The 27127-nt window shown below is 42.1% G+C and overlaps 1 protein-coding gene across 1 annotated transcript in view; it reads left to right on the top strand.

The window, feature by feature from the left end:
* Window positions 1-25881, top strand: part of ATOX1 (antioxidant 1 copper chaperone) — a 63656-nt gene extending 37775 nt beyond the window's left edge. The window contains exons 2-5 of the mRNA XM_072629295.1: window positions 5067-5517; window positions 19164-19239; window positions 24101-24271; window positions 25680-25881. Coding sequence (XP_072485396.1) covers window positions 5067-5517; window positions 19164-19239; window positions 24101-24225 — 652 coding nt within the window. The 3' untranslated portion in view covers window positions 24226-24271; window positions 25680-25881. The remainder of the gene's footprint in view (window positions 1-5066; window positions 5518-19163; window positions 19240-24100; window positions 24272-25679) is intronic.
* The last annotated feature ends 1246 nt before the right edge of the window (window positions 25882-27127 follow it).

The raw sequence follows: 27127 nt of genomic DNA, 5'->3' as shown, positions 1-27127 counted from the left end.
ATAAGCATTTTTATAATGTCTACTATGCACCAGGAATTTTTATAAATATTATCTCATTTGAGTCCTGCTACAGGACTTGTTGTTACAGGTTGTTGCTACAACCCTGTGAGGTAAGTGACATTATTATCCCCATTTTACAGTTTAGGAAGCAAAAGCAAACAGAGGTTAACGAGTTGCTTAGGATCACATAGCTAGTAAGTGTCTGAGATCAGATTTGAACTAGTCTTGACTCCATGCCCAGTGCTCTATACACTGACCCACCAGCTACGTGTATATGGATATTTTATTGAAATAACTGAATAACATCACTTGATTTCTGTAAACAAAATTAAGTGAAAGAAAGATGATACAGCCAAATAGAAGGATGGATCACAGTTTCCCCTTCAAGAGGCAAATAATGCAATCTGCAAAGTTGTTTTTCATCAAACACCCAAGAACACAGAAAACATTATTTCATGGGACATGTGGTCATTTTACAATGTCATGCTCATGATAATTACTTTCAAAAAGACTATCATGAAAATAATTGTACCAACATCTGTTGCAGAGGATTAAGAGGTAGAGAAATTCCATGAAAAACTGAAGACCCTTCAAATTAAATTAACATATGCTTAAATATCTGATAACCTTAGTTTAAAGGTGGGATTAGTTAAGGATGACAAGAAGGAGAATAGAAAACATGTATCAGTAAGAAAAAGGATGAGAGAGGCCAAAAAATTATAGACTACACAGCATTTTGAATACTTTCTTCAGGAAAAAAAAATCAGTAGGTGGAAAACATGGTGAACACTGAATACCATTAAAAAAATAAAGCTGATTATATATTCATAGGCAGGAAATGACTGGTTACTGCTATGAGATTCTTTTTGTTAACTTTAGCTTTTCTTGACAGCCTCAGCTCCTGAGCATTTTTATTTTTGACACAATTTGTAATTTACAAAGGATTATGTCATGCTCTAATATTTATCCCTTGTTATTTGCCTTTAGGGACAGCTAGGTGGTACAGTGGATAGAGTTCTGGGCCTGGAGTCAGGAAGACTCAACTTCCTGAATTCAAATCTGTCCTCAGACATTTACTTGCTGTGTGACCCTGGGCAAGTTACTTTTAACCTTGTTTCCTTCAGTTCTTCATCCATAAAATGAGTTGAAGAAGGAAATGGCAAACCACTCCAGTATCTTTGCCAAGAAAACGCCAAATGGGGTCACAGAGAGTTGGTCATGACTGAAATGACTGAACAGCAACACTTGCCTTTAGTATCATCAACAACTAGTAATACATATGGGCACTTTCCAAGCTATACAGAATTTTTATGAGTCATCTACACATACATTACAGATGTCCTTGTAGAGGGCATAAGTAATCAAACAAGCACTTAGTCAACAAGAATTTATTAAACATATACTATGTGCCAGCCACAGTGCACATATAATCAATGACACAATATCTACTTGAAAGAAAATTCAACATTCCAATGGGGGAGACAACAAGAACATACATAAGTATCATAGAATATAAATACAAAGTGTTTAAATACAGCATAGTTTAAGAGGGAGTGCAATAGCACTTGAGGGGATCATGTGAGTTTTCATGTGAAAGGTGTTGCGTGAATTACATCTTGAAGAAGGAAGAATTCTGTGAGGTGGAGGTGAGGACATAGTTTATTCCAGTCCTGGGGGACAGCCTGTGAAGAGGAATAGAGACGGAGGATTGAATGTCATATGTTAGGAACAGAGATAAGGGCAATTTAAATCTTAGAGAGTGTAAAGGAAAGTCATATACAATGAGCCTGGAAAGACAGGCTAAGGCAAGGTTATGAAGGGCTTTATAAGCTAAACAGAATATACACACATAAATACGTACATATACATCCACATCTATGTATACACAAATTTACGCATATACATACATGTGCATATGTATATATACATACATACATACATATGTGTGTGTAGGTAAGGGGCGCTGACCGCCACGCCATCTGGGACACCACACTGACGGACATCAGGTAAACTGAGTCCGGAGCAGGGAAGGGTGAAGAAGATGGTGCTGGAAGGGACGGCCCCACCCCTGGTTTGCATTTGCTACTATAGTTCTGGCTTGTGTTCGCTACTATAGTTTCGGGTTTGTTTGTGTGTGTTGCCATGGTTTGTTGGGCTGACTGGCAGAGACTATATAACCAGAGTGGTTGCTTGAATAAATCAGTGTTGCTTCATGACCCTCTCTCCCGTCTCATTCTTTTACTCGCAGGCTCCACAGGAGGACAAGCAGCCTGCTGGCCAGGCATAAGACTTGCTCCTCCCGGTGTGTTATGCCGTTACCATAGCATGTGTATATATATTTTTTTTTCTGGAGGTACTAGGCAGCCGTGAAATTGATTAAGGGAGTGACATCGTCAGATCTGTGCTTAAATAAAATTATTTTGGCAGCAGTGTGTGGGATGGATTGTAGTGGGTAGACACTTGAGGCAGGTGAGAAGTGATTAGTGCCTGAACTAATAGTTATATATGTGAGTAGAGAGAAGGGATCTCATACTATCCTTTTGGAAAAGTAAGAGAGATGTGGACTAGATGATAACTATGATTACACAAAGAACTGGCTGAACAATAGAACACGAAGAGAAGTAGTTAATATTTTTATGTCAGTTAGGAAGAAAGTATAGGGTGCTGTACCACAGGACCTATGCTTAGCTCTGTGCTGCTTAACAATTTTATTAATAACTTGGTTAAAGACAATACAATCTGAAGATAAGAAAGCCAGAAGTGATCACAAACACACTAGATGGCAGAGTAAGGATCCAAAAAGATCCATACAGACCAGAGTTTTGGGCTGAATGTAATAGAATGACATTCAATAGTGATAAGTGTGAAATCTTATACCTGTGTTACAAAAAAATCTTCACAAGTACAAGATGGCAGAGTAGGCGTAGTTAGACAGCAGTTTATCTCAAAAAGATCTGATGATTTCACTGTTCCAAAAGTTCAATATGTGTTAGCAGTGTAATATGGCAGCCAAAAAGAGCTAAAGGTATCTAGGGATCCAGAGACTCATAGCTTCCAGAAAAAAGGAAGTGATAGTCCCTCCATATTCTGCATAGGTTAGAGCAAGGGGCAGCTAGAGCAGGATAGAGCACCAGTGCAGAAGTCAAGAGGACCTGAATTCAAATATCACCTCAGACACTTGACACTCACTAGCTGTGTGACCTTGGGCAAGTCACTTAACCCCAACTGCCTCATCCTGGGTCATCTCCAGTCATCCTGATGAATATCTGGTCACTGGATTCAGATGGCTCTGGAGAAGTGAGGCTGGTGACCTGCACAGCCCTCCCTCACTCAAAACAAAGTCAAGTGCAAGTCATGTCATCATTTCTCTGATAGCATGGTCTTCTTCGGCAATGAAGGATAAACACACACAAGGTTAGAGCAAGCACATCTGGAATATTGTGTTCAATTCTGGGAACCTCAGTTCAGGAAGAACATAGATATGCTGGAGAGGATCCAAAGGAGGGCATGTGATTGAGTCCTATTTTATGAGGATTGGTTGAAGTGACTGGAGATGCTTAGCCTAGAGAATAAAAGATTCAGAGGGGGCATGTTAGGTATTTGAAGAAATGTCACAATAAAGAAGCATTTGACTTATTTTGTTTAGCCTCAGATGGCAGAACCAGGCACCACAGCAGAAGCTGTAAGAAACAGATTTAGGTTTGATATCAGGAAAAGAATCTTAGCACTCAGAGCTATCCAGAAGTGGAAGGAACTTGCTTGTGGAGGGTTGGGGGAATGGATGGCTTCCCCTCATTGGAAGTCTTCAAGTAGAGGCTGAAAGACCACTAGTTGGGTGTGTTATAGTGGGGGTTCCTTTTCAGGTATGGATTGGACTAGAGGGCTGCTGAAGTTCCTTCAAACTCTAGAATTCTGTGATTTTGTGATACTTCTAGTAACCCAAGTTCACAGTCCAGAAGACTCTTCACTCTTCTTTATAACCCATATCTACCCACCCAAAAAGCATATCTATTCTACTTCCATAACATCTCTCACATCTATCCCCCTCTCTTCATTCCCAGGTTGACTTCACCTAGTTCAGATCCTCTTCACTTTTTGCCTAAACTAATAATAAAATAGCCTAATAACTGTTCCACCTGCTTCCAATCTCACTTCTCCTCATTCCATCCTCCACACTGCAGCTAAGTTGATATTTGAAAAAGCACAGATCTGACCATATCATGCTTTGCTCAAGAAGCTTCCTATTTCCTTTTGGCTAAAGCACAAACTTTTTCACCTGCCTACAACAAAAGCAGCAAGGTGGTGCACAGGATAGAGGGCGGGGCCAGGAGTCAGCAAAACCTGAATTCAAAGTTAGCCTCACACACTAGCTCTATGACACTAGGAAAGTCATTTAACCTCTGTCTGCCTCAATCATAAGCAGAATATTCTGCTTAGAACAGTGCCGGGCGCATAGTAGGAGCTACATAAATGCTTTTTCCCTTCTCATACAAAACTTCACAATCTAGCTCCAGCTAACCTTATTCTTGCACAGTCCTCTCCACACAACCCACATTCCAGCCAAATGGACCTGCTTGTTGTTCCTTGTACATAACACATTCCATCCCCAGTCTCTGCACTTTCACAGCACCTGTCTCCCCTGTTTGGAATGCACCCCCACTTCACCTCTACCTTGAAGCTCTTCTCAGAGCTTTTTGATGTTCCAAGTTAGAATATTTCCTTCCCAGGTAGTGGTAGGTTCTGGGGCACGAAAGTGCTCAGATCCATTTCTTGAAAGTGATCAGGTAGGGTGGGGAACCTGCGGTCTCAAGGCTCATGTGACCTCCTAGGTCCTCGGGCGCCGCTTTTTGACTGAGTCCAAATTTTACAGAACAAATCCTTTCATGAAGGGGGTTTGTTCTGTGAAGTCTGGATTCGGTCAAAAGGCCGCATTCGAGGGCCGAGAAGGAGGTCTCGAGGCCGCAGGCTCCCCACCCCGGGCAGTTAACATTTCTCAAGCTCTTACAGTATGGCTAGCATTGTGCTTATTAGTGGGCGCTCTCTTCCCTGGAGGCTCCTCGGTAAAGGCTGAGAGCGAAAGGAGCAGCAGGGGGACGAAGGCTGACGGAGGGGGCGGGTCCGCGCCTCCGGATACCTGCCTGCCTTCGCGGCCTGCCTCTGCCCCTCGCTCCCGGTCGGCCTCTTTGCCCACCCTGGTATCTCCGGGCCCCTCGCACGGGCCCTGGATGCCGCAGCTTCGCTCCCTCGGTTTCCCAATCTGCCGCATCACCTCCCGTGGGCCCCGACGCCCCGCCCCCCGAGGAAGCGCCGCCCGCCGCCGCAGCTCCTCCCTGCGCCCTGCACCAGGGAAGGCCGGGCGGTGGCCCGGCCCCGGGCGGGGGCAGGGCTTGGGGCCCCGCGTGGCCGCGCATCCGGAAGCGCCCCGAACTCCAGACTTTGCCACCGCAGTGCTCGCGACGGGAGCCTCCGGCCTCCGACCTCCAGCCTCCCGCGGCCGCCGCCTTCGCCGTCATGCCGGTGAGTCCCGCAGCCCCGCGCCCCTTTTCTTTGTGCAGGATCCGCTCGGCCTGCGGCACCCGCCCCGGCCCTAGGCGGTGAAAGCGGGCTCCCCCGGGTCCTTTGCTTTGTCCGGAGCCTGCCCCTGCCCAAACCTGGATCCCCCCGCCCCCGGTCCGTGGCCGCCCCGCCGCCTCACCGCACACGTGCCCAAGGGCGAGGTGTAAAGAGCCTGGGCTTTCAAGGGCTCCAGGAAGGGGGGATGCGAAAGAGCTCAGTCCTTGTTCGCGAGGCTCCTGCGTCCTTCAGTCCGGCTGCAGCCTGGCGCCCTGCGCTGTCCCTGCCCTCGGGCCAGCTGGAGATCCCCGGGGAGCCTGGTGGAGGTGCTTGGGGAGGGGGAATCTGCATCTCGATCGCTGCTACTTTGTATCTGGGCATTGCGCTACATGCTCGCAGACGTTACCTCATTTAATCTGGGAATGCTCGGGGCCAGACCCAGAGCCTGGTATGAAGTCACCGTTGTCTCTGGCTTATCGTTGCCTTTTTTTTCTTTTTTGAGGAGTTACCTAGATAGACTCTTGTTTCACCTCACAGGAGGTTGTGGATTTCTTTCCTGTATTGGGAACCAACGTTGAGACGAAAACAAGGGCTGTTAATACTATACATCTGTAGTAAAGCTTTAACTTTTTTCAAATGTATTTTCTTTGTTTTTTCTCATTTTTCTAAATGAGGAAAGGGAGGCTCAGAGAGGTGGTAAATGAACATTAATTGCTTAGTGGTAGAGGTTGGACTAGGACACAGATCTCCTGACTCCCAAGCCTCTTTCTAGTAATCTCATCCATACAAAAGAATGCCCTTGTTTAAATAGCAGGCCCAGGAAAAAATAACCAAGAGAGTTAATTTAAAGGATGCAGTTAATTGGAGGTTGTGATCCCCAGAGAAGGCTTTGGGGTTTTAGGGAAAAGACTGTTGGTAGTCAGAAGACCTACGATTGAATCCTGTGTTCTACACTTACTAAGGTATGTGACCTTGAAAGTAATTGATTCTCAGTTTCCTCATCTGTCAAAAAGAGTTAAGAATACTTGCACTTAGGTCAGCCTGGCTCAGTAAATAGAAAAACAACCTTAGAGTCGTGAAGACCTGGGTTCAAGAGATGCCTCTAACACACATATCCTGGTTCTGTATCCCTGGATGAATTACTTAACCATTTCTTTCCCCTAAGCCATTAAATAAGATTGTAAATTGCAGTCAGCCACCAACCTATATTAGCAAAAAGAATTGCCTCAGTGAAATCACAAGTTCCATCCAAAAAATAATATTTGCAGTACTGATCTCTCACAAGGTATTTCTGAGGAGGAAATTAGATAAATATATATTAAAATGTTATATAACTATTCCCATTGTTGTGATTTTACGTCCTATTCCTCCTGGAAGTGCCTGAGACATTGTTGTGCCCACAGTGGGTAATATGTGCCAGATGGTGTTCCTCAGGCTTTCTGTATCCTAGCAGTCTGTCTTTGGAGAGTTATTGGGTAACCTGGAAGAACTCCAGGCAGACCTTTGTCTGTCCTAGGTGTTTATCTATTGGCACCAGGCTCATTAAGTAGGGCTTGAGAGAGAAACCACAAACAAAAGAGACGAAGCTCCCTGGCCAAAGAACTGGACGGATCAGCTCTCCCATCCCCAGAAAGTCCCATTTATTGTGGTGAAAGGAGAGCCATTTCCTTCTTACCCAGATTAGGTCCCCAGAACCAAAGAAAGCACTGGGCATCATGTTCCTGTTCCTAGTGATGTTAATCTCCCTGGGACGAGTATCACATAGACCCACCCAGTGATGTATGGGCTCCATGGAAGAGCCTAGAATGGCCTCCTTCCTCTTTTGGATCCTTTTCTTTCATAGGCAGTTGGCCCTTGGTTTTGGTGTATATTGAGTCAACTTCTGGACAGCCTTCTTAGGGAGGGACATTGATGAGAGCTGGATGGTAAAATAATTCAAAACTATTTTGGATGAGGATCCTTTGAAGAAAATAAAGTTGTTTTACCTTAGAAACAGGGACTGTGAGGGGTGGGCATGATTACCGTCTTGAAAAGTCTAATGGAACTGCCATGTGTCACTTACCAAATGAGTTGATGTAGATAAAGCATTTTGTAAATCTAAAGCACTCTCTCAATGCAGACTGTTTCTATTATGTGGAAGATGGGTTCTAGGAGGTAAGGCTGGAAAGAAAATTAGAACATAGAGCAACAGCACTAAAAGAGACTCAGAGGTCAGGTATCTCACCCATCCTCTTCACTTTGCAGAAGAGGAACTAAAGCCCAGAGAAGGGAAGTGATTTTTCCAGTGAATCAGTGGCAGAACTGGACTTAGAACAGAGGTCACCCACCTCCTGGGTCATTCCTCTTCTTTTCACCCAAATCTGATAGTTTTTGCCAGTGTACAATTCCAGTAAAGAGGGAAAGGGGTGGGGAAAGTTGAGAGACAAACATGTCAGCTTAGAAGAAACCATTTGTGATCAATAACAATGTCATAGTTGATATGCTTAAAGGATACATGATATGCTTAAGTAGCTTAAAGTTTGCACAGTGGGCTGTTAGGTGGCACAGTGGACAGAATGCTAGGCCCAGAGCCAGGAAGACCTGAGTTCAAAAATGGCCTCAGACACTTACTGGCTGTATGACCCTGGACAAGTCACTTGACCTCTGTTTGCCTCAGTTTCCCAATCTGTAAAATGGGTATAACAACACCTACTTCCAGGGTTGTTGTGAGGATCAAATGAGATAATTGTAAAGCACTTAGCACAGTGCCTGGCACATAGTAAGTGCTATATAAATGTTAGCCATTGTTATTAGTAATACTAATAAAATAGTAAAGCACAGTGCCTGGCATATAGCAAGTCCTATATAAATGTTAGCTATTATCATTAAGAAGAAGATAGTAATTGTAAAGTGCTTACTTAACGCAGTGCCTGGCACATAGTAAGAGACATAAAATGGTAGCTTTTTATTATTATTAAGATAATAATTGTAAAGTACTTAGCACAGTGCCTGGCATATAATAAGCACTATGTAAATGTTAGCTCTTATTATTAGTCTTTTTAATAACAAGATAATGCTTATTCAGTGCTTAGCACAGTGCTTGGCATATAGTTAAGTTCTGTATAAATAAATGTTAGATGATGTGATGATGATAATGATGATAATTGTAAAGTGCTCAGCACAATGCCTGGCACATGGTAAGCCCTGTGTAAATGTTAGCTACGATGATTATTCTCTGGAGCCTCATAACCATCTTGTGGGGTAGGGATGATACCCATTGCACAAAGGAAGGTTAACCTGCATCCCTGGAATAAGCAGGCTATGGGTTTGGAGTGCCTCTGTTTTTTTCCATCCCAGAAAACATGAAATCACAGACCTGGAAGGAATCTTAGAGATCATCTACTATTTGAATCCATTCTTCCAACAATAGCTTCCCTGAAAAGTCATCCCTGTGCTTCTCTTTTAGTTTTTCCAGTAATGGGGGACTCATTCCTTATGGAAACAACCTCATCCACAGTCAGGCTCTGTCTGACTGTTAGCTTTTTCCTTATATTGAGCCAAGATCTACCTTCTTGTGACTTCTAAGTCTGTGGAGGGTAGATTATAGTGTGAGCGCCCTTTTATTTGAACGTAGTTTTTCTTCTACTTAATGGAATTCCAAATGTTATTTTTCTGTTATAAGTAACAAATTAGAAAGGACTTTCCAGTTCTAAGATTCTGTGTAAACTGAATAAAATGTATGATGAATGTATCTTGTAATTTTTGTACTGCTCTTAGTCCACATCCTTCCTAAAGAAAAAAGACATATGGGGGAAGTTCTGGACAGTAACTATAGGGAGCATTCATTAAATGGTTTCTAAAAAATGGAAGAGAGGAAAGACCGATTCTTAGGAATATTATGTAGACCAGGGATGTTAAACATAAATGGAAACAGGACCATGAAACCATATATAAGCATCCCTGTGTAGAGAACCATGTGTTAATGTTATTTATATTTTATTGTATTTTTATTTATTTTATTAAATATTTCCCCATTACATTTTAATCTGGTTCATGTCCTACTGGGAAGTGCTGTGGGCCCCATTTGGTTGTGTTTGACGTCTCTGATGTAGGCCAGTGATTCACAAGCTTTTAGGTCTTTGGATCTTTTTATACTCTTAAAAACTGAGGACCCTAAAGATCAATTATTTATCATATTGGAAAAAAAATCTTAGTATTATTATAAAAATAGTTTTAACCTATAAGACATCCTGAAAGAGTCTTAGGGACTGCAAGAGTCCCTAGACCATATTTTGAGAACCACTGATGTAGATTTTGGTCGAAGTGAGATACATTCATTCAGCAAATATTCTCAAGCATTTACTGTATGCTGTGACTTATTAAAATCAATCAAGAAGCATGTATAAACCACCTACTATGTGGCAGGCACTATGCTGGATGCTGGTGACACAGAGAAAAAAAAAATCCCTGCCCTCAAGGGGCTTACATTCTATCCAGAGAGAGCATATACAAAGCAGACACAACCCTAACCCTAAATTCTAACCTTAGGCTTTAGAGTCTAACTCCAACCCTAAAATGCCTCCTGGAGAATGTAGCACTTTGAGCTGAGACTTAAAGGAACCCATGAAGGAGAACATTTCAGGCCTGGGCTCTGCCAGCCAGGGCAGAGACCACAGAGATGAGAGGTGGCGTGCTATATGTGAGGAACATCAAATGTCACAGCTAGTGTGAATGGACAGTATGGGGGGTGAAGGAGTGATATGTAAGGAGACCGGAGACACGGGAAAGAACTGGATCATGAAGAGCTTAAATAAAGCCAAATGAAGGAGTTTATATTTGACCTTAGAAGTCAACTCCATTTTATGTAGGGGGAAGTAATATGGTTAGACTTACGCTTTATGAAAATCACTTGTGGCTGTAGGGGGGATTTATTGAAGTGAGGAGAGACTAGAGAAAGAGAGAACATTTTTGTTGTTGAGTTGTTTTTCAGGTGTGTCCAATTCTTCATAACCCCATTTCAGGTTTTTGTAGCAAAGTTACCAGAGTGGTTTGTCATTTCCTTCTCCAGCTCATTTTACAGATGAGGAAACTGGGGGAAACAGGGTAAAGTGACTTGCCCAGGTTCACACAGATCATAAGTGTCTGAAGCCAGAGTAGAACTCAGGAACATGAATCTTCTTAACTGCAGGCCCAGCACTCTATACATTGTGCCACCTAGCTAGCAGGGAGACCAATTAGGAGGCTAATAAATTTCCGGGTGATCCATAATGAGAACTTGGACTAGGGTGCTGGCTGTGTGAGTTGAAGGTAAGTGATTAAAGAGATAAAATCTATAAGCCTCAGTGACTAATTCCATTTGTGAAGTGAGTAAAAGGGAGGAATTAAGGTGATTGAGAGAAGCTGAAATGATTTTATATTTTTGCAAGTTTAATATATGCAAAATTTGTTTGTAAGAGTTTTGTCAAACTCCTCAACTTGATATTTAAAACTTTTTTCATTTAGACCTAAATTTACTGTGTGACCCTGGGAACGTCACATAACCTCTGTCTACATCAGTTTCCTCAAGTCTAAAATGGGAATAATAACAGCACCTACGTCCCCAGGTTGTTGTGAGGATCAAGTAAGATGATATTTGTAAAATGCTTAGCACAGTGCCTGGCGTAGAGTAGACACTATATAAAAGCTTATTCCTTTCCCTTCCCTCTCCCATCTCTGGGCTATCCCTCATGGCTGAAATACACTCCCTCCTCTCCTCTTCCTCTTAGAATCCCTAGTTTCCTTCAAAGTTGAGCTCAAACCTTGACTCACTCTCTCTCTCTCTCTCTCTCTCTCTCCCTCTCTCTCTCTCTCTCCCTCTCCCTCTCCCTCTCCCTCTCCCTCTCCCTCTCCCTCTCCCTCTCCCTCTCCCTCTCCCTCTCCCTCTCCCTCTCCCTCTCCCTCTCTCTCTCCCTCTCTCTCTCTCTCTCTCTCTCTCTCCAGCTAGATAAGTGAGCTTTTCAAGGGTAGGGTTTGCGGCACTTTTATCTTTGTAGCCCCAGCATCTAGCCCAGTGCTTGGCACATAGGAGACGCTTAATAAATGTTTGTTGATTGTTTGATGCCTCTCGTTTGAGTTCCCTCTACCCTTATATTCTCAGAGCGTATAGTCTTTTTTATCTTCGTACATGTTTTTAACCCCTGTTCATGTTTCAGATTATACTTATTATAAACTTTTAGAATTGAAAGGCTTTTATTTATCTTTAAATCACCAGCATATATAATAGATACCAAATAAAAGTTTATTGAAATAATGAATTAGAACAAACAGCTATTTTGCTGCTAGGATGAGCCCCAACATGTGGCAGTAGGGAACAGAGGTTAGCTTAGGTCTTTAGCTTGAGTGTATCTCGGGTGGAGTAATCTTTTTTTTTGTGAAGGGTCTTACCTCCATGTTGATGGCTGCTTGACTTGTCATGGTGATAGGTGTGGAAGATTGGCATGAGTTGTGGGGTATATTCATGTTCAGGGAAGACTAGTACCTCTGGGTGCTAATGAGGGCTGCCAAGCTATTTTCAGGACTGCTTTCCATTTTTGGTATCTAACTGCTCACCCATCTCTCAGTTGTGGCTCCAAGAAGCTGTAGCATGCATAGCATGGTAGACCTTGGTAAACTATTTTGGCAGACTGGCAAAACCAGGTTGAGGGCAATCAAGGGGCCTCAGACCCTTTGGTGAGTTAGGGAGTGTCTTCCCCAAGCATATGAAGACTTTCCCTAGTAAAATGAGTGGATGAGAACAGTTTTTTCCAAATACCACGAAGGTAGCTAAAGCAGGTACTGTGGAGTGCTTAGAACTTGGTTAGATATCAAAGATACCAAGGTCATCTGCTACATCCTGAGCCATCACCAATCATCTTGACTTTTGTCTTTCCACTGGACTTTGATGACTGTGGAAGAGAGAGTAAGGCCAATGACTTTACACAATTCTGCCTCACTTAAATCCAGTTTATGTGCAAGTCAAAAGATACAACCCATACCATTTTACCATTTTTACCTACCTCAAAGTCATGTGGCAACTGACAAGTGATGAAGCAGCAGATGCAGCTACACTGGGAGCTATAGTCACAATCTTGCACCCAGGCAGCCCAGATGATGGGGTTGTTTTCTCACTGGACTGAAGCAGCAGTGGCATTCAGCAGTCCCCTGGGAGTCTGAGCAGCATTTTTAAAGGACCATACTCCTGATGAGGAGGAGGCTAGAAAAGGTGCCCTAAAAATTGTCTGTTTCGCTCAACCTAACCCTGGCACGCTAACCACAGCAGTCAGGGATTCTACCCTGTGGTAAACACAAAATGTACAAAAACTGTTGAAAAGATGATTCCACTTGCCATTGGTACATGGAATGTGGGGGCTGTGGAAATTTCTTAAAATAAAACAACAGTGAAGTTTGCTTCTCTGATTGACTGTTTCAGGAGAACAGTTGTAGGGTAGGGTTATTAACTGGCCTCATTTCAGTGTTGTGTCTCACAGAATAGGGAGGTCTGAGGAGAGGGAGAGAGACTGGAACGGCTGTTTGTAGAGCAGTCATAACACATACATGAGTTAAGTTCACTGTCTTACATGGGCACATTTCATTGCTCGCCAAAAGAATTACAGTAATAACAACAGAGATCACTGATCACTATAACAGATATAATAATGAAAAAGTTTAGAATATTATGAGAATTACCAGAATATGACACAGACACAATGTGAGCACATGCTATTGGAAAAAGACACCCATAGACTTGGTTGATGCAGGGTTGTCACGAACCTTCCATTTGTTTTTTTTAATCAGTTATTTGTAAAGCACAGTAAAACAAAGTATGTCTGTATATCTTACATAGTCTCTATCAGCAACCAGCTATTTGTGTTTTGTAAACTAGTAGGTGGATTAGATCTCACCTTAGTTCAGAAAAAAAACTAAAGGTAGAAAAATTTGTTTCCCTGCGGTACTTTTACTTGCTCTCCTTTCACTTAATCCTCATCCCTTTGGAATTTGGCTTTTGACTTCCTCACTCAACTAGTATCCAGAGTTCCCTATAAAACCTTAATTGCCACATCTGGTGGTCCATTTTCCATCCCAGTTCTTTTCAGTTGATCTGCTGAATTTAACACTGTTGACCACTCGGTCTTCCTAGATACTCTTACCTCTCTGAGTTTTCCTGACAGCTCTCTCCTGGTTCATTTCCTACCAGTCTGACCTCTTCTCAGTTTCCTTTGCTGGCTCATCACACTCCCTAAATGTGGAGTTTTCTCCAAAAATTCTAACCTGGGCACCCCCTCCCCTTCTTTTCTCTTTCTGTACTCATTCTCTTGGGACCTTTATCCCATGGGTTTAACTATAATCTCAACATAGATGCCTCCCAGATCTATCTATATATCCTAACCCAGTCTATCTCCAAACTTCAACCCTAGGTCACCAGGTGACTATTGGACATTTCAAAAGTCTGTACCATAGACATCCTAAGCTCAACCTGTCTAAAACTGAACTCATGGTCTTTCCTCCTATATCAAGAGTTTTTCTTTTTTTTTGTGTGGCAGCTTAAAAAAAACAACCACCCTATGTACTCCACGGAATGTTTTTGAATGCATAAAATAATACATAGGATTATAAAGTGAATCATTTAAAATAGTTATTAAATTTTTTTAAAAAGTTCGGTCACCAACTTAAGAATTCCCTGCCCTACGCACTCACCTCTTCCATATTTCCCTATTTCTGTTGTTGTTGTTGTTTGTCCTTCATTTTCCAGTATCTCAGCATTATTATTAATTGTCCCTCACTCCACAATATCCAAGCAGTTGCCAGATCTTTCCATTTCCACCTTTATAACATTTGTCATATCTAACCTCTTTTTTATCTACTTACACAGCTACCACCTTAGTTTAGACCTTTATCACCTCTCACCTAGATTATTATAATAGTCTCCTAATTGGTCTCCCTGCCTCAAGTTTCTCTCACCACTCTCCTCCATCCTGTACACTCCTGCCAGAATAATTTTCCTGGATCACAAATTTGACTCCCTTACTTCACCAAGTCCCGTAGCTTCCTGTTGCCCTGTAGGATGAAACATAAACTTCTCTGTTTAGTTTTTAAGGTATGTCCCACCCTACCTTTCTAACTTTATTAGACATTACTCTCTCTCTCATTCACTCAATCCAGCCAGAGCTGTCCTCTGTATTTCTCTCACTCAAAGCACTCCATCTCCTGTCCATCTGCCTTTACTCTGGCCCTGAAACCTGCCTAGAAATGCATGCTTTCCTTCTACCTCATGGAAGCCCTGTCTTCCATTTTCAGATACAGCTCGCTCATCTCCACCTGCGTATGTACATATACATACACACACACACATTCATGTACTAGTTATCTCCCCCTTAGACTCACCCATTGAGAGTTGGGATTGTTGAATTCTCTGTACTTGTGTCCCCAGCGGCTGGTACAGTACATGGCACATAGTAGAGCTCAGTGCTTTGTTGATTGTTGACTGATTGATGGATAACACCCCATGGGTGGCACTCAGGAGGAACTTTTTTAATCAGCTGATAGTTCTTTTCTCCCTCTCTCCTGCTTCCTAGCCCTTGGAGGGCTAGTCATGAATTCAGTGGAACAGATAGATGTCATCTGCTGAGTTCAGGACAAGAGGCCTACTATGTAGTGGGAAGGCTTTAGGAAGCTCATCAAGAGAAAATAATACCTACAGTCCATTAGTGGTGCCACTTGTCAGTTGCTGCAGACCTTTTGGAGAGCAGTAGTATGATATGTAATAAGGACACAGTTGATCATACCTAATGTGATAGATGATTTATTGGACCCCTATATTATTCCAATCAGTATTAATCAGTTTAATATGATTCCATAAGAGTAGTGATTATAAGTTTGGGTAGTAGGCCTCAGAGCTGTGAACTACAGATTGTAAGTTCACTTGCTTAATCATAGAAAGTTAACTAGAGGACATCTACCCTTGTTTTTTCTTGTTATGATAACCAAGCCTGTTATGACTCTCAATTACATGGAGAGTCCCCTAGCCATTATTCTTGTCCCTCCGTCCCTTGTCATCCCTCTATTGCCCAACATGAGGAGATAATATCATTAGCATGTAGTGACCCTGGTTGCCGGATTGCAGGCTGCCTTTCTACTGGCCCATTTGCTTATGTAAATATTTTGATATCTATTCATCAGCATAACCCTGCAGACCTGCTTATTGGCTTGGTAGGACCTCCTGGAAGGTCAAGACAGGTCTGTTAAGGTCTGTCCACTAGCCCATTTGTCAACTAGTAGAATTCTGTATTTTTTGTAGACTTTCTCAAGGGCAAGGTTTGTCTGCCAATCAGGCTCTGTATTTTTGTCTCACTTCACCTGTATTGTGTGGGAATCAAGCACTATAAAATTAAGGCCCTGGAGGAAGGGAACATCTTAGATTGTGAAGAAGATCTGGGGTCACTCCCTTAGAGGGTACCATGAACCCCTTAATAAAGTGCCATTGGCTCAAAGCTCTGCCTCAGTGGGTTTTTCTTGAAGACTGGACAGTTTTGAAAAACTCCACATTGTACCTTTGGACATTTTGATTGCATTCCTTATTCCAAAAAGGAATTGGGATTTTGTCTCCCCAAAATCATAACAAAAAGCTACCCATATAGAAATAATCATAGTTGGCCTATATGTGAGACCAAAAGAAAAAATGGAAGCAACCTAAATGTCCCATAATTGGTGAGTAGCTGAAGTAATCATGGTATTTTAAAGTAAAGGTGAAGCAAATAAAGAAATAAGGAAGACCTATATTAATGCATAAAGAGAACCAGCAGAACCAGTACTATAGCTTGGTGACTTGGCGACTGATTATAATTTGATAATTCATTTGGGCAGGGCTCCCTAGTCTTTTTCAGTCCCCATATATCTTGGTTTTCCCACATTTTTTCTCCATCTAGAACATTCCTCCACCCTGCTGGGGCCCATGCCTCATTGCTCTCCAGTCTTGGCTTCTGACTCTCAGATTCACCATCATAATCCCCTGGGTGCCTTTCTTCCCACCTTCTTTGTCTCTCATTTATTTATTATCTTCCCCATTATAATGTAAGGTTTGAGAGAAGGCACTGTATTGTCATCTTTTATTTTTATTCCCAGCACATAGCACAGTGGTGGCATATAGTAAATGCTTAATAATGCTTGGTTACCTTTCTGCCTGCTTACCCCCTGCACTCCCTGTTCATTGTGAAAAAAATAAATTTTGGAGTTTACCGTTTCTATGGAATAAGAAATAAAGTGGATTAATTTTTCATAGAGAAAGTTTTATTCAGTATACATTTTTAGCATCAAAAAGTTGTTAAATATTCATTAGTAAGACTCTTGCTCCTCTTTCTTGTCAACAGATAGTTTTATTCTTAGTGTAGATTTTGAAAGAGACATCCAAAATCATGTTCAACCTACAGTTTCTTGCCTTGGATTTGATTGAGAACAGGACCGAAAATTTTGATTCACAGAGATAAGTTATTATCAATAGGATTCAGGCCTTGTGAGCACATTTGGTAGTAATGAGATATGCTTCTCCAAGGGCACACCAAAAGTCTTGTAACTTCATTGTTTGGAAATCAGTTCAGAGTCTCTGGTTCTTTTGGAATTCAGTTTATTCATCTTACAGTAGGTGGCTGCTGCAGATTTTTTTTCTAGCTCAACATGAAAAGGGTTCCATGTTAAAATCTCATTTATTTGGTTGTCATCAGTAGGAATTATTCCTTCCATTGTTTCTTTCAAATTTTTCAGATGCATTATAACACTCCCATTTTTTCCTACCCTATCTGTGCTTCCTCACCACAGAGCCACAATCCACATTTTTTTTCCCTTTGCTGTATTTCTATAGGGCAATGCAGTTGTTTACCAAATAGTCTCTATACCTCCTTAGAAAGCTTCTTGTACCCTCTGGGGGGCATATGTGCCTCAGGTTAGGAGTCCCTATTCTAAGAGTTTTATTTAAGATTTTACTTCTTATTTTATATTTTTCTTGAGTGTTTTTTGGTGGTTACTAAATTTATAAGAATTTAAAAAACATTTTGTTAATGACTTTTTAGTGCCTACCCCCTCCACTCAAGAATCTTACATTCCCTTGAGATTATAGAATTTTAGATAACAGAGCAGAAAGGGACATCAGAGGCCATTTAAATCAACCTTTGAAACAAAGTTAAAACGAGTTGACACAATGATACCATGTGATCAAATATGTAATATTATGCAATCATAGTCTCCAACCTCTTCAAAAGGAAAAGACAGCTGTTGATAGTTTGCAGGCTTCTGAAAATTTTCCATATGCTTTGTCCACTTAACCTATTTGGTAATGGCTCTTGATCATATGTATATGTGAGGGAGGGGAGTTGAGAGGTATTTATACATAGTGCATTTTCTCATTACTTCTTTAACACCAAGATTAGTCATTATTATAATAGTGTTTATCTTCACTTGGTTGCTTTTTGTTTATATCTATTGTAGTATGTATCATTTTCATTACTCTGCTTACTTACATCAGATATTCAAGTCTTTCCATATTTCTCTGAATTCCTCATATTCACTGTTTTATACAGCTCGGTAATGTTTCATTAGTTCTTTTGTAGTAATAAAGAATTGGAATCTAAGGGGGTGCCCACCATTTGGGGAATGGCTGAAGAAATTATGGTATATGAAAGTGGTGGAATATTTTTGTACTGAAAGAAATGATGAAGGGGCTAGTTTCAGAAAAACATGAGAAGAATTATATGAAACAATGTAGAATGAAGTGGGCAGAAGCAGAACAGTTTATACAATAACAGCAGTATTACAAAGACAAACAACTTTGGAAGACCTGAACGTATTACCTTTCTCCAAAATCTCCTTCAGAACTTCCTTATTATCATCGAAGACACCAGTCAGTCAGTAAGCATTTGTTAAGCTCCTATGTGCCATGTGTTAGTGCTCAGTGCTGGGGATATAAAGAACGATAAAAGATGGTCCTTGCTCCCCAGGAGCATCCTTCCAGTCACCCAGGCTCACAACATACACACACACACACACACACACACACACACACACACACACACACAAATACAAATGCTCTGTCATTGACATTGACAATCTGGCCCCATCTGATCTTCCCAGTCCTCATACACTTTATACCCTCTCCCACCAACTCTTCCATGGCCTGCCTTTGCTAATATAGGCCATCTTCCAACTCTGGACGTTTGCACTGTTTCTTTCCCTCCTCATCTCCATCTCCTGGCTTCTTTCAGTCCCTGGCTAAAATCCCACCTTGTATAAAAAGGCTTTCCTTATCCCCCTTAGTGCTTTATTGATTATTTCCAGTTTATCCTGTATCTATCTTGTCTATACCTAGCTGTTTTCATGTTGTCCCCAGAGCTTCTGGAAGTCAGGGACTGCTTTTGCCTTTCTTTGTATCTCTAGCACTTAGCACAGTACCCTGCACGTAATAGGTGCTTAATAAATGCTTGTCAACTGACTGGCTTTAAAGAGAAAGCAACATTTCTTGCTCCCCTGCCCAGGCTAGGCTTTCTGACTACCATATGCTTCCTGGTCAGGTGAGAAGTGTCTTCTCTGGGGGCCTTTTTGTGTTAACCTTTCTCCTTTGTTGATTTCAGAAACATGAGTTCTCTGTGGACATGACCTGTGAGGGCTGTTCTAATGCAGTCACCCGAGTCCTCAACAAGCTGGGTGGTAAGTGGGACTGAGGAGGCTGGATAGTATGAATGGGGGTAGATTGGGGAATAAAGGTGTAACTGAGGCCACTTTAAAGTAGGTCCCTCCTCTGCATGCTCTTCTACTTAACTGTATGCTGAGTATCTTTTCTTCTCATATATGGGGCAGTTATGGAATCATAAATTGTATGAGATGGCCTAGGCCTTCAGTATCAGTTCATCCAGTTTTACAGATTAGGTAATTGAGGTCTAGAGAAAAGTGACTTGTCCAGGGTCACATAACGAGACAGTGGTAGAGAAAGAATGAGAACCCAGAACTCCTCAGGCTTCCTTTAGTCCCCTTTCCACCACACCAGACTGCCTCTATCATATACAGAGATGACAGCATTAATCCATTGTCAAAGTAAAAAATACTTTGAGTTGTATGTCTAGTAGGAGAGATAGGTGATCCTGAATAATTCATTTGACTCATTTGTGGAGCAGCCATTTATTAAGCAGTATTTCATTTCAGTTCAGCAAGCATTTGTTAAAGTACGTGCTGTATGCAAGGCACTATTCTGGGCAGTGGGGATACAAACACAAAAATAGAGCTTTCCTCTTTCCTAGACACTTTCTTAGAGGCTTGAATTTTGATACCAGCTGGCTGGATAGGGGGTTCAGGCTGTAGGTTCTTGCCATCAGCTCAGCTAGCATTCAGGGAACAGAACAGAGCCCTAATGGCCTGCATTTGACTACAGAATGAAGGAGAGTGAGTCTATCCCTCTTTGTTAAAGCTGAATTCTAGCCTCTTGTATTCCCAGACGGTCAACTTTTAGGAGAAGAGTAAAATGTGCATTTGAATAGTTCTTGAGAAAATAAGGATGGTGTATATATGTGGTTTCCACCCTGCCACTTATAAAGTACAGCAAGTGGCACTTGGGGAAACCCCCACATCCTGCACAAGGCAGGGATGAAAACACCCAGAGAGGCTAGGACACGTGCAAGATCAGGTTCAAGCATGGGGCTAATAGTAAGGCCAGAAGAGGGAGTCCCATCTTCGTAGGAGCTAGCTAGTCCCGCCTCCGGCCAGCTACCTCATTATGTACAGGTGAGAGAACATAGTGAGTGCTCTTAATACCTTCCACTGAAGAGCCTCTCCAAGCACATTCCACGCTCAAGGAAGGGCCACCTGTCTCAGTGTTTTATCTACTTTTCCTCAATGTCTAGCTTGCTTTTTCTCAATGATTATCTCCCCTCTCTCTGACTCTCTTTCTCTCTTTTCCTCTTTTCTTTCCCTTTTCTGTGTATGAGGTCTGATTTCATTCAGGATTGCCTCGCTCTCCACCATACGCTCAGGACAGAAAAAGTTGCTAACCCTCTGATGGTAGCTCTCTGAACAGCCAAGCTGAGTTACTTCCAGAGTAGGGCTTCTTAACTTGGGGTCTGTGAACTCGTGTGTGTAACTTGCGATATAATTGGTTTCCTATGTAATTCTGTGTATTTTATTCTATGCATTTAAAAGCAGTATTCTCAGGAGGAATCCATAGACTTCACCAGACTGCCCAAAGGGCAAAAACAGTAATCCCTAGTTTTGAAGCTAGTGCCATTTCCTTCAACCAGTTGGGATTTGCTTTTCCCAAAGGGTCTCTGCTTGGAAATCTGAATCCCTGAGAGCTTCCTTTCCTCTTTTCCATAGAGGAATTTTGGGGAGAAAGAGAGGAGTCTCAGACCTGGCACTTTACCAACAAAATACTAACCCTGATTTTGAACCTGTTGGTAGAGGGAACTAGGCTTGATTTTTTTTTTTTCCTGGGAAGGGACTGAGGAGACTGCCTGGGAGAGAAGTGTCCCAGTCTGCTTACGAAGTAGGTGCAGGTTCCAATCTTAGCTCTCCTAACTCATTCTGGGCATGACTTTAGGCAAATCTGTTTCTCTCTAGGCGTCACTTTCCTCCTCTAAAAAGTAAGAGTAGGTGACCCTTCTTCTTATACTTTTGATCTGATTCCCTCTCGATCTCTCTCCTGTGGGAGCTTTTCCCCTTTGCCTGGTCTGCAATCTCTCCTTAACGACTAGCTCCTTCTCCCCCCTCTACAAACATTTCCAGGTCTTCCCCATCCTTAAAAAACCTTCCCTTGACCCTGTAATTCCCCTCATGTTCTTTGTTCAATATCCATTTTCCTAAAACTTGAAACATCAACACTTGTTACCTCCATTAAGTAAACACTTTATGGATGTTCTTTTAGAAAATAGTCATTTCCCAATGACTCCCCTCCATAGAGCCCTCCCTTGAAACAAAGAGTAATAGTAATAATAGCTAACATTTATATAGGGCTTTAAGGGATACAAAAGTGCTTTACATGTGTTATCTCATTTGATTTTTACAGCCATGTGAAACGAGTGTGCTTGTTATCCCTATTTCACAGTTGAGGAAATTAAAGCACAACAAGAGGTTAGGTGATTTATCTAGAATCACACAGCTAGTTAAGTGTCTAAGGCAGGATTTGAATTCAGCTCTTCCTGCCTCTGGGCCCCGCAGTCTTTACACCACTGGCCTAGCTGGCTAATGTCTAGCTAAGCAAAATCAGCACAGTCACACTCTCAGGCTCTTGTTTTAGAATCTAGCCCCAATATTTAACCAAAATTGAGGTTACCAATGATACTTCTTTTTTATGTGGTTTTATTTTTTAAAAATTACCAATGCCTTTCATTGTTATATCACATTCATTTCCAAATATATCACTTCACTTCCCATGCCTATTCAGAAAGCCATCCCTTTTAACAAAGATTTTAAAAGAAAGAAGAAAAATTAACTGATAAAGTCAGTGAGCTTTTCAGAGTCCTCATTCTCCTTGACCTCTTGGTAGAACCTTTGAAATTGTTGGTTACGTTTTCCCTTTTCCTCAGCTTTCACTGATTACTCTCCTCTCTTATCTTCCATGAAACCGCCCTCCTGGTGAGAACCCTACCTGTGTGATCATTCTTTCCTTAGCCCTCTTTCTCCTCCAGCCCACCAAGTGTAGGAACTCCTAAGAGTTTTTTCTGGGCACTCATCCTTATATGCTGTGACCTTTAGTGATGCCAGTACCTTCCCCACATTAAGTTAAATATACAGAAATCTATAAACACCCCCCCATACACATATGTATGTCTCTTTATATGTAGATATAGACACACATACATGCACAGAAGATTCCTAGATGTCTGTATTCTGCTCTAGTCTCTCTTCTGAAATGTGCCTGTTTGACATTTCCAGAATATTCTGTCAGCATTTCAAACTCAGTATATCTAAAATGGAACCCATTTTTCCCCCTCTTTCCTGCCTCCATACTTCTCCTGTTTCTCATCAATCAAAAAAAACTCTCAAATTCTTTTCTTACCATCCTGCTGGTTGCTCAGGATCATTCTCATTCTTCCCTCTCTGTCCTCGCCTTCCCCCATGCTCTGCCAGTTTCATCAGTTCTACTGCCACAGCATCTTTTGCAAATCTCCCCTTCTTTCCACTGACAGAGCTTCTGGCCTACTTCAGGCTCACATCCCTCTTAGCCAGATAGTTACTAAAACTTTCTTTGTTTCTCCTCTCTACAGTCTATGCTTTATTGTCCTGAAACATGCATGTGACCTTAGTGGCTTCTTTACTTAAAAAAAATCTCCAGTGGATCCCTTTTGTCTCTAAGATAAAATACAGAATATTCAACCTAGCATTTAAAACTCTCTATAATAGGAGTTCCAATTAGTCGTATTTAATACAGAACTTCTGACTCTTCCCTGACATTTCATTTTCACCTAAGTGCCTTTGTGCAGGTGGTCCCTTTCATCTGGAAGGCAATTCTTCCTTACCTCTGCCCATTAGAATCCCTATATGAGACCTTTCCCGATCTGCCCTGGTTTTAAGCTCTCTCCCTCTTGAAATTATTTTGAATTTACTTCTTTGTGCACATATTGTGTTCTCCTCCCCTCCACCTTCTTAAGGGAAGGGCCAGTTTTGTTTTTGCCCCAGTGATTCCTACAGTGCCTTTCACTCAGGTTCTTAATTTGTATTGAATTACATCAGCAATCCAAGGCCAGTGGATAGCCAAGACAAGGTTGAGTCAACAGATCCCAATGAACCAGGCAACAGGAGTAGAGAAATAGTAATAGCTAACATTTTTATAATACTCCAGAGTCTACACAGCGCTTTGCATTTGTTATCACATTTGGTCCTGACAACAGTCCTATGAGAAACTGAGGTGGAGAACATTGGAGTGACTTGCCCACCTCACATCGATAGTAAGTGTCTGAGACAAAATTCAAACCTAGGTCCTTTTTACTGCCACTCCAGTAGTCTAGGGCAGTCTGTAGGGATGATGTGGGAGCACAAGAGTAGGCTATGGTTGAGGGGCAGGGAATCACAGGATGTCAGCCTCGAGGGGAGAACAAAATGTTGACTTAAAAGGTGCCGGAGAAAGAGGTGGAAGCCTTCCTTCAGTGGCATTCTCACTAGGAGAGCACTGGACTGGGAGACTTAGAGGATCCTAGAGTTATGATGGACTATTAAACCTGAAATAGACATTAGAGATGGTCACTTTCAACCCCTTCATTTTATAAAGAAAGAAAAGCAAGTCCCAAAGAGGGAAAATGACTTACCCACAGTAACGCAGTAAGTTATCAGAGTTGGTCCTAGTGCCCAGGTCTCCTGATTCCCAGTCCAGTGCTTTTTCATATGGGCTGCCTTTGTGTGTAATATGATGACCTTGAGCAAGCCATTTCCCTCTCTGAGCTTCAGTTTTCTTACCTATAAAGTAAGAATAAAATTATCCTTAACTATCTCATAGGGTATTGTAAGGAGAGTATACTTTGTAAACAGTGCAGCACTGTAGACATGGGAGCTCTGATTACTGTTGTTCCCTCCCACCCCATGGCAGGGGTCCAGTTTGACATCGACCTGCCCAACAAGAAAGTGTGCATCGATTCAGAGCATAATGTGGAAACCCTGCTGGAGACCCTGAAGAAAACGGGAAAGGCCACCACCTACCTTGGGACCAAGTAGCAGGAAGCTCCACCCTCTGGCCAGCAAGATGAACCAAAGGGGGCAGGTCAGTCAGGGCCCGGGGCCCCTCATCAGAAGGGATGTCTTACCCCAGGACTTGTCAAAGGTATAGAATTTTAGAGATAGAAAACAAGTTGACCCTTTCTAATAACCCTTTCACCACCTTATTTTGGCTGAAACAGCTATAATAGCACATGCTTCATAGTTTAAAAAATACTTTCCTCCCAATAGTTCTACAATGTCAGTGGTACATGTGTTATTGTTACCATTTTATAGACGATAAAAACTTAGACTCAAAAAATGCAAGTGACTTAGCCCTAGGTTAGGAAGCTAGTGACTGGAAGAACATGGACTTAACTCTGGTCTCTTGACTTCAAGATTTTGTAACCCATAGGTATCCATCCCACTCTCTTCACAGATGCTAACGTTAAACTAAGCAGAAAATCTAATCTCCAGTGTGTGCTTCTGTCTTTCTTTTTCCAGATGGGGGTTAGGTGTGCCCTAATCCATGCTCCTTTTTCTTTGCCCCTTTTTTGTTTTCTCAATTACATGAAATTTTTTTTTAACATTTTTGTTTTAAATTTTGAATTGCAAATTTTCTCCCTCCCTTCATCTTCTCCCCTGCCTTGAGAAGGCAAGCAGTTTGATATAGATTTATACATGTGAAATCATGCAAAACAAATTTCCATATTAGCCACCAATGTCCATCTTGAAAAAGAAAGGCAAAAGCCCATTCTGGAGATTATGTCTTCTGCTTAGTTTAATGTTACCCTCTGTGAAGATAGTGGGTGAATACCTGTGGGTTAGGGAGAGTTCCACCACCACCATCATCATTGTCATCATCACCATTAACATATACACAGCACTTCAGAATTGCAAAGCATCTTATTTGATCTTATAGCAACCTTTGGAGGCCTATAGCTATTATCATCTCCATTTTCAGAGAAGGAAAACTGAGGCACAGAGAAAGATGAAGTGACTTCATGCAGCTAGCATCTGTGGTAGGAACTCAGGTCTTTTTAATTCTAGGTTCCACGCTTTATCTGATGGGCCTGGTTTAGATTTCTGCTTTCCTGTAGAATTAAGCTTAGTTGTATACTGTATTGTATAGTGTTTTGCAGATAGTAAATATATAGTGTTTGTAGACACAAGTGTCCTATTCCCTGGTCTGTGGTTCTACCACTTTATCCCTTTGGATGGGTTGTACCTTATCCTTCTTATCTCTCTGGTGCCCAGGAGACTGCTGTACACATAGGCCCTCAGTAAGTATTTGTTGGTTCAGTGCTTGTATAAGAAATCCAGATGAGAGTGGACCACTGTCCACAGCATTCATCTTTTGGGGGAGGTGGGGGTGGAGAGACTAGCCAATTCTGCTGTTGCTGTAATGTCTCCTTGCTCACAGCAGGGGGAGCCCCCATCCTGCCTAATGTTCCCTCTCCTTCCTCTGCTTGCAGGAGCCCGAATGGCAGGCTCCCCAGGATCCACTCCCATTCTGACCAGATATGGGAAGGAGGGGAGACCTGGGAGTGGAAAGGAAAGAGAGGAAAGAGTGCATCAGTGACTGGGAGCCCGCAGCGTTCCGAGAGAGCCCTTCGGCTCACTGTCCCTCTTTCTTTGCCACCCTCTAATAAAATGGAGCTGATTTTTGCTGGAAAAGAGTTTTCTGTATCTTTGGTTCCCCACAGGCTGCCTCCAGCGACAGAAATGATGGGATTTCAGGCCCCTGCCACTGCCATCCTGTCCAGTCATTCAGCAAGCAGTGAGGGGAGGACTGGGGTGGGGGTGAGGGGAAGGAAGCAGAAAGTAGAGAAGGAAGAGAGAATTCAAGGTCGATGTCTCCTCTCTCCCAGGCTACCAGATCCCCACCTTGATGCCTCTGCATCAAGGCAGGGAGTAAGGAGTTAGCAGGGAGCAACTCCTTTAGCAAGGGATTTGGGGGGAAATGCAGAGATGGTGATTTTTGCTCATATTTGAAGCGCTTCATTACAAGTAGCAGTCCATAAGGAACAAATCATTTTTCTTTCTTTGGGGGAAGGGGAGGCAATCGGGGTTAAGTGACTTGCCCAGAGTCACACAGCTAGTCACCTATGTAAGGCCAAATTTGAATGCAGGTTCTCCTGACTTCAGGGCCAGTGCTCTATCCACAGTGCCACCAGGTGATGAGTGGTACCTTGAATTAAATCGTATCAGTGGTAGGATTATTTCTGAAACCACAGAGAATATTATAATACGGATGTACATTGGGGCAGGGAGGTAGGTTCTTAGAGTTGTCTTGGACACTTGTAAATCTTAGTTTGAGTAGCTGGTCAAAGTTGTATTGAATGTAGCCAGTGGCTGCCTGAAATTGGCTCCACAGATTAGGCTCCCGATTTTTCTGAAATGTTCCTCACACCCAGTGGGCCCACGCAGTCTAGTGTACCCACTAGGCCTTTCCACAAACTCCATTTGAATGACAATCTCCTCTGGGTTTTAAAACACTTCTCATATCACTGATAAGATAGCCCCAGTAGAAGGAAATATATCCCTTTTAGTATCCCCACTATAAAAGGCAGCAGGGGAGGAGAGGTTCCTGCCAATACTTTGAAGTCCATGATATAGACATCCCTCTGAAAGCAAGTAGATCAACTCATCTTAAACACCACTTGTGTAGAATCCTGTGCTAGGCACTCAGGGTAAGGAGGAGAGGCAGAAGACGACATTATAATCTCTGCCCTCAAGGAGTTTATAGAAACAGATACCTACTATACTAGACTCTTGGAAAGAGAGCAATTAAGTTATTTACTGATTTAAAAATCACAATTGAGTTTATGTAAGTCATATTTGAGGCAACAGTAGGGACATAGTCATGCCAATAAGTAAATGTTCAAAGTAATAAGTGCCTGCTGAGCATTATTGATTATAG

The sequence above is a fragment of the Notamacropus eugenii genome, chromosome 1, assembly GCF_028372415.1.
Source record: "Notamacropus eugenii isolate mMacEug1 chromosome 1, mMacEug1.pri_v2, whole genome shotgun sequence".
NCBI classification, from domain to species: Eukaryota; Metazoa; Chordata; class Mammalia; order Diprotodontia; family Macropodidae; genus Notamacropus; species Notamacropus eugenii.
Note: the sequence above shows the minus strand (reverse complement) of the source record. Positions and strands in the feature narration are given on the sequence as shown.